The sequence below is a fragment of the Eptesicus fuscus genome, chromosome 19 (genome assembly GCF_027574615.1).
Source record: "Eptesicus fuscus isolate TK198812 chromosome 19, DD_ASM_mEF_20220401, whole genome shotgun sequence".
Classification (NCBI taxonomy): Eukaryota; Metazoa; Chordata; class Mammalia; order Chiroptera; family Vespertilionidae; genus Eptesicus; species Eptesicus fuscus.
Window position 1 is genome coordinate 10,072,094 of NC_072491.1, and position 11,299 is coordinate 10,083,392.

At 42.8% G+C, this 11,299-nt stretch overlaps 1 protein-coding gene across 2 annotated transcripts; it reads right to left on the bottom strand.

Annotated features, from left to right (window-relative positions):
* Nucleotides 1-7,271: 7,271 nt before the first annotated feature.
* Nucleotides 7,272-11,120, bottom strand: LOC103292328 (cytochrome b-c1 complex subunit 7). 2 transcript variants are annotated; one of them, XM_008148525.3, is made up of 4 exons: nt 11,038-11,120; nt 8,931-9,002; nt 8,129-8,295; nt 7,272-7,471 (listed from the first exon to the last, which is right to left on the bottom strand). In XM_008148525.3, the coding sequence occupies exons 1-4, from the start codon at nt 11,054-11,056 to the stop codon at nt 7,394-7,396; spliced, it is 336 nt and encodes a 111-aa protein (XP_008146747.1). In that variant the 5' UTR covers nt 11,057-11,120; the 3' UTR covers nt 7,272-7,393. The 2 variants fall into 2 exon arrangements, with proteins under 2 accessions (XP_008146747.1, XP_054564756.1); XM_054708781.1 differs by having other exon boundaries at nt 8,931-9,092; nt 11,038-11,079.
* Between the last annotated feature and the right edge of the window lie 179 nt (nt 11,121-11,299).

The window sequence follows — 11,299 nt, forward strand, 5'->3', positions numbered from 1 at the left end:
CACTGGGAAAACCTTGTGGAGAGCCCAGCTCTCTCTGTGTGACTCAGGGTCCTGGGAGGACCCAATTCGACAACTGAGAAACTTCCAGGGAAGGGACTACTAATAAAGGACTGGCTGTGGAACCAACAGGGATGAGCGTGGGGAGGGAGAAACTGTAGGAATCCTGAGAGGGGCTGGTTGACAGAAAGTGGCCTTCTGCGGAGGAACAGAGCCAACGGCCAACCTCTGATCCCCTAGGGTGGCTGGGGAGCAAATTCCACCATTTTCCTATTCGTGTCTGCCATCCCCTGCAGGTGACTTCCCATTGGCCAAGTCCAAGCCAGAAGACAGGCGGCAAGGGTGTTATTTACATGCAACTCATACAGGTCAGCATCTGGGGGTGCAGAGCAGAGTGAAGAAGTGTAGAGTGCCTCTGGAATATCCAGCACAGCAACCAGTCTTACACAGAAGGGGCTGATTACCAGCCTGCATCCCCTTTAAAGGATCCTCCTTAGTGGGTTCCCTCCATACCTCCCTCTCTACCCGCCCCCCACCCCACCCTTGCACATGCCATTGGGCCTTCTAATATCTCTTAAAAAATTGATAATTGGACCTTCTAGTGTCTCTAAAATAATAGAGCCCAGCCCTAGGCTCAGTTGATTGGAGTGTTGTCCAGTACACCAAAAGGTTGCAGATTCGATTTCCAGTCAGGGCACATACCTACGTGGTGGATTCGATCCCTGGTTGGGGCATATGGGAAGGCAACCAATTGGTGTTTCTCTCTCACATTTATGTTTCTCTCTCTCTCTAAAATCAATAAAGACATATCCTCGGGCAAGGATTAAAATGACATATGTACACATACACACACACTCTGCTCACACCATATACCTTAAATTCCACTGGGATTAAAGATTATAATTTTACTTCTTATAACTAAAAGTACTAAATGAAAACCTCACTGGATATTTATATAACCTTGGAGTAAAGGGAGGACTTCTCAAAGTATGTCCTTAAATGCAAAACCACAGGAAAGAGGACTGATTGCACTACATAAAAAATGGAAGCTTCCATTTGACAAGAACCACCATGAACAAATTTGAAAAGTTGCCAAAAAAATAACCAAAACAAATTTAAAACAATAAAACAAGAAAATATATTGTTAGCAAATTTAAGTAAAAGAAATACTATCTAAATATATAAAGTTCTCATACAAATAGATAAGAATTGACCCAAATTTGGGGTGGGGGATATTAGGAAGAAAACTAAAGAAATAAGGAAAAAGCTATGAAAGTAAAAATAGATGCATAGGCAAAGGACATGAACAGGATTGATTAACAAGGAAAAACAACTTGATAATAGCATATGGAAAAATGTTTACTCAATCTTAGAAACGCAAATTTAAACAAAAAACTCTCCAACTAAACTCACAAAGATTATCCTTTAAAAAAAATAGTTTACTGATTTTTAGAGATTGAGGAAAAGAGAAACATTGATGTGAGAGGGCAACATCAATGGGCTACCTCTTCCATGCCCCCTACTGGGGATCAGGGATCCAGCCCGCAACCCAGCATGTGCCCTTGACCAGGAATCAAACCAACAATCTCCTCCTCATGCACGGGACGATGCCCAACCGAGTTACACTGGCGGGGCCACAGAGATTAATTTTAACTAGAGGCCCAATGCACGAATTCGTGCACTGGTAGGGTCTCTAGGCTTGGCCGGAGATCAGGGCTGATCGGAGCCTGCCAGCTAGAGGGAGAAACGGGGGCGGGGTGGTGGGGGGAGAGGAGGAACCACAGGAGGTTGGCTGGCTGGGGGGACGGGGCATGGGAGGTTGGCCACTGACCCCCAAGGAGGAAGTCGGCCCTCAGCCCCCATGGGAAAGGGGCTGCATCCGTTGCCACCCCCTCCCCCCAGTTCCCCATCACTCTAGGGCTTGAAGGCCCCAGTGGGGTTGGGAGAGGAGGGAAAGGGGCTGTGTCCACCGCCACCCACCCCCAGTTCCCCATCCCAGTCTGGGGCCTGAAGGCTCCAGTGGGGTCGGGAGAGGAGGCAACGGTCATCAGGCCGGACACAGAAGAAACGGATGCTGGACGCTGACACTGCGTTGGCACCCTGCCACCCACGGTTCCCCACCTCTCCCCCCACTTCACTCTCATAGTGACTGGTCGACTGGTTGTTCTGGTCGTTCGGTCATAACGGTCGCTTAGGCTTTTATATATATAGACTAGAGGCCCGGTGCATGACATTTGTGCACTGGAGGGGGGGGGGTCCCCTCAGCCCGGCCTGCGCCCTCTCGCAGTCCGGGACCCCAAGGGGTCCTTAGCGCTGCCGTGGAGGCAGAAGAGGCTCCTGCAACCACCACTGCGCTCACCAGCCATGAGCCCGCTGGCGAGCCCAGATTCTGGCTGAGTGGTGCTCCCCTTGTGGGAGCGCACTGACTACCAGGGGGCAGCTCCTGCGTTGAGCGTCTGCCCCCTGGTGGTCAGTGTGCGTCATAGCGACCAGTCGTTTTTTTGCTGTTTGGTTGATTTGCATATTAGCTTTTTATTATATAAGATGAGAGCATTCAATGCAGGCAGGGGTGTAAAGAAAAAGGCCCTCAAGAATTCTTTAGAAGAGCATAAATTATTACAAAACTCTGAAAAGCAAATTGGCAGTTTGGTATTGAGAAACTAAAATTCATCCACTTTAACCAATTATGAAAATTCTGGGAACTTTCACTTCCCAGAATCTATCCAAACACTTTCCTGCTAACAGCATCCAAACATCTTGCCATATTGCATATACTTTTCCAAGTTTAATCTCCCAGATATTCGCCACTCGATCAATGCAATGCCTGTTCTTCCATATGCCCGTACTTCCATGCTTCTGAGCATGTCCTGTTTATTTTCTTCTTCTTGTAAAGCACTTCACCACCTTCTTGGTTTGACTGGCTTTGCTTACTCTACAAACTCAGCCAGGTTGTCAAAAGGTCTTCTTTGATCACCCTCCAGGCTGAGGGCTGAGTTAGTTCACCTGGTGCATATTTTTTAGTTAATTTACATATTTATTTACATATAGATGTGTCCACCATCTTGATTTCTCTCTTGGTGGTTTTCAACTGGGGGCAATTCTGTCCCCAAGGGACGTTGGGCAATGTGTGGAGACATTTTTGGTTGTCACAACATGGGGGAAACTAGAGATGCTAAGCATCCTATAATGTATAGGTAAGCCCCCACAATAAAGAATTATTCAGCCCCAAATGTCAATAGTGCCAATGTTGAGAAGCCTTGTCCCACACCTAGCTTCTGCCTAGCTTGGCACATAAAAAGCACCCCCCACCCCCCCAAAAAAAACCCCATGAATAATGGTAAAATGATATTTTTAAGCCTGATTTTTACTTCTATAGGTGTAATAGCTATGCCAGAAGTTTGCAGAGAAGATATGAACAGAGTCTGATACTCCCATCAATATTAGTTCATACTAACAATAAAGTGCATAAATAAAATTACAGACGCAGAATGGTTTGGCGTGGAAATGAATCTTAAAGATTTTGTAGTCAAAACCTTTCATTTTATAGCTAAGGAGCACCAATCTGTAAAGGCTAATGATTTGCCTAGATCATTGGTATCACATTTTAGTTTTCAGTTTAGTGGCAAACCACATTTTAAGTGCATGCATAAGAAAGGAATTAGAAACCGACTCTTTTGTAACAGAAATAATTATTTTGGGGGGGGTTTGGCTTGTAAATACAATTTTCATGTGTATTTATAAAATGTTCTTTAAAATAGAATACTAACAGAGCAATGATTCAGTTGAATAATGTTACCAGAAGTTTCATAGGGATTTATTTTTAAATTACTTTTTGGCATTTATGCAGAAATGGACAAATGTATTAAAATACAAAGTTAAACAAATACATTTTTCAATTGTAGGGGAGATATAGTCAGAATCCAGAATAACTTAAATAGTTTGTCTTAATACAAAATACCTAAGTCCCTCAAATACTAACAGGCTTCTGGAATCTATGCTGAAAATTACCTTGTAATGAATTATTCAGTTCGTCTTCTCTGCTCAATTGCTAATACATACAATAAAATTTCTTAACAAAATATAATTCAGAGGCACCATCCGACCTGACATCTCAAATTCTAATATGTTATGGCTTTTAATATGAACACCGGTATAACCAGAATTTAAACAAATTATGGCAAATAAATTAAAACATTTAGATTTTTAACATCTATAGACTTTATTAGGTGTTCCTTATACAGTCATCTGGTATGTTTAAAGAGTGAGCAATCATATAAGAGGAAATATGGTCATAACTGATTGAAGTAATAAAATCCTGAAACTAAATAACATCTCATAATTCATTGCACAGCATATATTAGATTTCATTACATCAGTATATAGCTTAGTAGTAAATTCTCCTGATGGCCATAAACCTCTAAGGTGTTGTCATCCTGAAAAATGAAGGGGAGGGAGTTGGTGAGGGTACAGAAAGGATAAATCTTCACTGTGGTGTGGTGTACTTTTAAGTTGTAAAGTTGTAGTGCATCACCACCTAGTGGCAGAATTTAGTACCTTATTTTAATAGAGACCTTTCCCCTATATTCTCTAGTTATGTCCCATTCACCCTTTAAGTAAATTCATATCTGATACTTTAGTTCTTAAAACTTATGTCACCCAAAGGGTAAACCCACCAGACTTTCAAGTACTTAGTTAGTATAGTTTTATGTTCACCTAGCTTTTATTATTTTTTTCAAATATGTTTTTATTTATTTTAGAGAAGAAGGGAGAGGGAGAAACATTGATTGGCTGCCTCCTACACCCCTCCCCCCTCCTCCTCCCACCCTATCCCACCCCAAGGGGGATTGAACCAGAAACTCAAGGCTTGTGCCCTGACCAGGAATCAAACTGGTAACCCTTGGGTTCATGGGACGGTGCTCAACCAACTGGGCCACTCTAGCTGAACTTCACCTGGCTTTTAAATTCTAAATTCTTTGGTTATTTTCAAAGCCATACATAGGTCGATGTTAGCATCATCCTGTTTATGAACATAGGATTATTATGGCTATAGTAACTGTAGGCTTCGGCCCTGTTTTCATTCTTATTACTGAATCCTTTAGCAAGTCAGAATGGTGCTTACCATGTGCCAGGAACTGTCCTGAGTACCTCTAAAGTAGGTTCCATCATTAGCCCCATTTTAGAGCTGAGGAAACTGAGGCACAGAGAAGTCAAACCCAGTAAGTCAATGGATTCAGATCTGGGTAGTGGTACCTAGAATTGGCTATGAATTACTACTCTATTATCCTGTCTACAGGATGATGAGCCAAATAGGTTATATGAATATAACACTAATCAACCATGTATGAGATTCAGGTTTACTTGAAAAGGTCTGAGAGAGGAAAGAAACTGGAGCATTGAAATACTGGGCGGTGCTTGGTTGTCTGAGAATTTATCTGTTACCTACTTGTACGTCTGATAGGAAGCATCCTGACACAAAAATATTTATTCTTCAACTGACCCTGATGCAAATAGTCCCTCACTAAGATGTCCCTTAACATTGTCATCGACCACTATCTTTATCAGTTTCGATGTGGTTTACAATACTGTTCCAAACATGAAATTCAAGTGTATTGCAGTCAAATCACAAATCTTACAAAATATTAAGCATATTAAAGAACTGCTGCCCCAAGCAGATTTGCTCAGTGGTTAGAGCATTGGCCGCAGACCAGAGTCTCAGATTCTATTCCAGTCAAGGGCACACACCTCGGTTGCAGGCTTGATCCCTGACCTGATCGGGGTGCGTGTGGCAACGATGTGTCTGTCTCTCTCCCTGCTACTTTCTAAAAATCAATGGAAAAAAATATCCTCAGGTGAGGATTAACAAAACAAACAAAAAAAAAGAACTGTGTTTACCATAACCAAAACCTTTACGTCAAAGGAAGATTTAGGCAACTCAGACCAAACAAAAAATATTGACATGATTCAGAATAGGTATTTCAGAAAATAACCTGAATATCAAAGAGAAGGGAGGCTCTTAGGAAATTTGATCTAATATTTTAGCAAATTTTTAAGACATTATGTTCATGTTGCGAAAGTCAAACATAAATACATGTGTCAACGTATCTAATTTTGTGGAAAACAAACTTATGTACACACATGCTTTTTAGTTTTAGGAATTTTACCTGACACAAAACTTTTCACTGTTTTGCTCTTTGAGGGAAGATCCTTCCCTACACAGCAGGGGCTTGAAGAACCCTGTGCAGGCTGCCGGTGTCAGGGTCCCTTTCCCACTGCTGGGCTTCGAGGCACGCTTCCTCCACAGAAACCATTTTAGAATTTAGGGGTGGCAATGACATCATTGCATGGTTTTAATATTTATTTCTTAAAATTACCATAACCTTAAAACTTCAAACTATTATTAGTATCTAACGCTCACAATATACTTTCTAACCATCATTTCGAAAGTAGAAAGTCTCTGGGATATGGGGAGAAAATATAATGTCTTTATATTTTTGTCTGATTTTTGTTTTCTAATACACACAACACATATTCCTCATACAGACCCTCCTGGGCTGTATACACAATTTTAAAAGATAGGATGCGAACTCAATTACATTTTGAGAGCAGTGGTTGCCGAGGGCACAAGGGTGGTTTCAATGCCGGCACACCAGGGGGTGGATCCTCTCTCTCTCACTCAGTAACTTTTGCAGTCTGAGAGCCAGTCTGCTCAAGTGCAATTTGCTTCAGATAAAATGATGGCACTTGTTTCTTGCTCCATTCCATTCCTGCAAGTTAGGCCCTAGAGAGGCTACTAGGTATCTTGCTAATCTACAAATGCAATATCAAGGTGACAATTCTATTTGGAAGAATATTTTCTCTCTCAGCAAATCAAGAAGTTACCCAACCAGTGACGGAAACTGATTAAAATGGCTTCGTAGCCCTGGCCACATGGCTCAGTTGGCTGAAGCGTTGCCCCATGCACCAAATAGGCTGTGGGTTTGATTCCTGGTCAGGGCATGTACACAGGTTGCAGGTTCAATCCCCAGTCAGGGTACATGAGGAGGGCAACCGATTGATGTTTCTCACATTGATGTTTCTCTCTCTCTCTCTCTCATATCAATAAACATACCCTCAGTTGAAGAATAAAAATACAACTTTTAAAAAATGGCTTCTCTTAGCTTCAGGAGGCCATTAAACACTAATTGAAGAATACCTTGTAAGTTTGAAAAGAATTTAACAGATAAGTAAATTCAGTAGTTATTAAGAATAAAGTTTAGAATTCAAAAACTCCAACAAAAGTTATAATAGACATTTATTTATATATTTGAAACCCAGATGGTTTTAAACTGTGCATTTCAAGTTTAACCAACATAATTAAAATACTGAGGACAGATGCATCCACAGATTGATTCCATGATTATTTCTTTGCCCATTCTTCTCTTTCTTTTCTTTCCCGAATAACCTCTTTCAGATACGGTTCAAGGTAGAATTTATCCTAAAGAACGAATAAAAGAAAAATATCATATGCTACCATCACCATCGCATACTGGTATACTTCAAACAGTCAATAGGTCTTAAACAACAGAAAAAAGTCATTGAAAATTTCATTTCCAACTTAAAAAAGTATTTTCTAGCAGACTAAGAACTGTCTGCTTTTCTAAAATTTAAAACCCAGGAAGATATTGTAATCAATTGCTTTGATAGGTTATGGGAGGAAAGTCTGGCAGAAAAGCAAAAGAAATGAGAGTCTGTAAGCTTTTGCCTAGTTTCAATGCACTTAGGGGCAAGGGTTTGCTTCAGAGTCCTTCCTGGGAGCTAGAGGCCACTCAGTGGGCTGATCACATGAACAGCATTTTCCCATCTGAGCGGGAAGCAGGGTGCAGAGGGAGAACCACAGCCTGGGAAAGAAAAGACCTGGATGTTATATATTAGAAAGTCCTTAGTGACTTTGGAACAGTCACTTCACGTTTACGTCCCAATGTTTGTCTCTAAAATGAAGTTAACATTTGCTCTATCACCTCACCGTACAGTCATAAGGACATTTATTTGTGACAACATTAAGAACCCTAAAGCGCTATGCAAATGAATGTTTCTGTCTGTAATACCCAATCCTTAGTGGCCAATACTGTCAGATACACAGAAGCTGTTCTACCTCCTCATATTTCATCCACTGCTCTTTGGGCAGGATCTGCTGCCTCATGGACAGGTCCAGTGCTCTCTTAATGCGAAACACCCTGTCGTTGTACAGGTTCTCGGGAAGCCTTCTGATGGCTTCTTCTACATCTTCATCCACGTGTATTGTATCGTCTCGCATTAACCCTATGACAGGAAACAAGAGAGATTGAATATGTGTCTCACAAATCAGGAATTTTTAAAAAATGAGTAAAATATCTTTATGACTTATAAACTTAAGACGGGTGAAATATCAAGAGTTAGGTATGATCAAGCTCAATGTATTTCATACATAATAATGGGTTATATAGTGGATTATTTCTAAAATGGTACTATGGAAACAATATACGAGCCTTTTAAAATCTATTGCCACAGAATTCACATTTTATCTAAAACAAATCTTAAAATGTCTACCTTGTTTTTAAACACAAATCAATTTGGGAAAATCTCTACTTTCAAAGTAAACAGAACTTAAATTTTAAATGCTAAGTGGCGTAGTTGGGAGAGGAAGCGTATACGAAGGAAAAAGTCCAGCTACTGTATTTCAAGAACATAAATTATTTCCACCTCAAACATTTCAGACAAGTCCATCCCTCTCTTCTCAAAATAATAAAGAATGGATGTGATTTAACATAACAATAAAATGTGACCTAATTTTAACACCTTCTAAGGTCCACAAGCATAATTAGCTACTTTTTTGGACCCATAATGACTTTTGCAAAAATACTACTCTCAGAAAAAAGAAAAAGAAAAAAACAGAAGAAGGAAGTGCAGATACTCACCCAGTTTATTGAATCCTGCCGCATTGTAATACCATTTTCGAATACCGTCCAGCCACCGGCTTGATGCTGCAACTGATATTGTCACACTGTTAGTTGCTACAATTCACTTATTGTACTATATGAAAATGCTGATGGGTAAGCAACCGCTTTCTGATGGTTAACCTGTTAGAGAGTGCAAGCATAGGAAGGTATTTCCTTTTAACAGTGTATACTCTATATACTGTAGATAAAAGTTCCTTATTTTATCTATGAGCAAAAAAAAACCTGCAGGTAAACAAAAAGTTGGGCAAGTCATGGGAAAAAAGGTAAACTCAAACACCTAATGTACAAAAGATTTACGAGTACAATTACTGCCACTCAAAGGCAAGCGTGCCATTCCTTTATGTCCCCCGGCAACTATCAGAATTAAAGCGGTAGGGTAAGGGAAAGAAACTCAGAACTTCTCAATTATTGGGAGTTTCAGAAACAGATTACAGGTAACAAATTTAAACTTCCCTTTCAAAGGGAGTTGGTGTTGTAAGAAAATCAGGTGAAATTTGAGGATAGGGGGGCGGTCCAAATGACCCTCATCCTCCAAAATTTGTATTCTACATTACCTTTTTATTAATTGGCTACCCTCTTTAGAACTCTATGTATTTCTGGGAGGATTTTGATAACCATTACTTAGTCATTTAACATTAAAAAGGATCAGCAAAAGCAGCTCATTTTCCACCCCCTCCAAGCTTTCCACCAAAGGAATGGGTATTTGAAAACGGATGAGAAGAAACGGGTAATGTTAAAACTCCTTGAGGAGTTAACATGATCGTGCCTGACGTTTACAGGAGAAATGTGGTACAGAAGGGGAGGGAGAGAGAAAGCTGAAAATCGCCTTTAAATTTCTGTCTCGGGTTAGCCCCTTGCCAAGCAAACTCCTTTTCCTCCAACCCCTCCTTGCCCCTCCTCCTTGGTGCATCAGAGTACAAGCCTTTGGGAACTCTCCTTGGAAACTAAGCACCGTGGATAACGTGGCTTCTAGCAAAACAAGTACCAAAGAGCCAACAATCTACAAACACACTTGTGGAAAATCAGTTCCTTGTGAGTGTATTAGCCCGTGCCGGTGAGAATGACACGCCTGTCCCTGAAAAGGAGGAACAAGCCTCACTGAAGTCACCCAGCCCTAGATCGAAGCCAGCCAGGTCTATCCAGCTCCAAGCACTGCGAGGGGCAGAGCGCCTTCAATATTCGTAAAGTTAAATTAAATATTAGACTCTCAAGGGTCCCCCCCCCCCCCCGCCAAAAAAAAAAAAAAAAGCTCAATGTCGCTTAGGTTGATGAACAGCTTCACCATGACTGAGGGCAGGGAAAGGGACCAGTATTTTTTTTAACAGCTTCGTCAATATATACCGTCAGAGGGCAGAGATTGGCAACAAGAAGAATAAAAAGGTAAAAATTCTATTTGATGTCCCCGTTCTGTTTTAAATATTCCGGTAATTTCAGCTTTCTAGTCAATAACAGATGTTTGTCTCGGTGCCTCCCATAAACACAGATTCCTTCCAATCCACAGGCCACGCTGAGGTCCCGGAGAAGGTAAACCCGAAGCTCCCCTGTCGCCTTTGCTCAGCTCCCTCTGGTTCCCAGTGTGGGAATGCTGCCTCCAACCCCATGTCCTCCGGCCGCTTGGCCCCGGGTGTCAGGGTCAAGGGCACACTAACACCCCGCCTCTCGGGAGCATGCATCGCGCTCATGCCCCTGACGGCACTTGGCTCACAGATGGCACTCCGTTCCTTTTGGCTGAAAGTCACCTAGTTATGTCCTTGTGCCCTTGAACTCTCCTAAGGCCAAGCGGCAGGAATACCCAGCGCAGGCGGGTGGGACGCCAGGGGTGCCGGAGCCGCCGCGGGCACCTTCACCCAGAGCCGAGCCGGTCCGCACCCCAAGCCCCTAGGCGAGCCTGGCCGGGGTCGCCAGGGGGCAGGCGGAAGGCGGCCTTCACGCTGGACCGGAGCCGCCCCTTCCCTCCTGCCGCGGAACCGGCCCCGGAGAGAGAGCAGAGGAGGAGAAGCAAGCTGCTGAGAGAATAAAAGGTTCGGCGCGGCGATGCCCAGCAGTGAGGACACCAATTACCTACCGGCAGGCCGGCTCGCCATTTTGACCCGAGACTGAAGCGTTGCCTACTGGGTAAGCCCCAGAGGGCGCGCGGGGTCCAGTGCGCAGGCGCCTCAGCTCGGGTCGTGAGGCTCGGGAGGACGCCCGCGCAGGCGCAGTTCCGGCGGCGGCGTACGGTAGCTGTCGTGCGGGCCTTCCCGCCGGCGTCCTTAGCAACGGAGTAAAGCGGCTGTATGCCGCGCCCGGTTCCGAGAAGCGCTCCGCGTGACCTGATGGGAAAAACC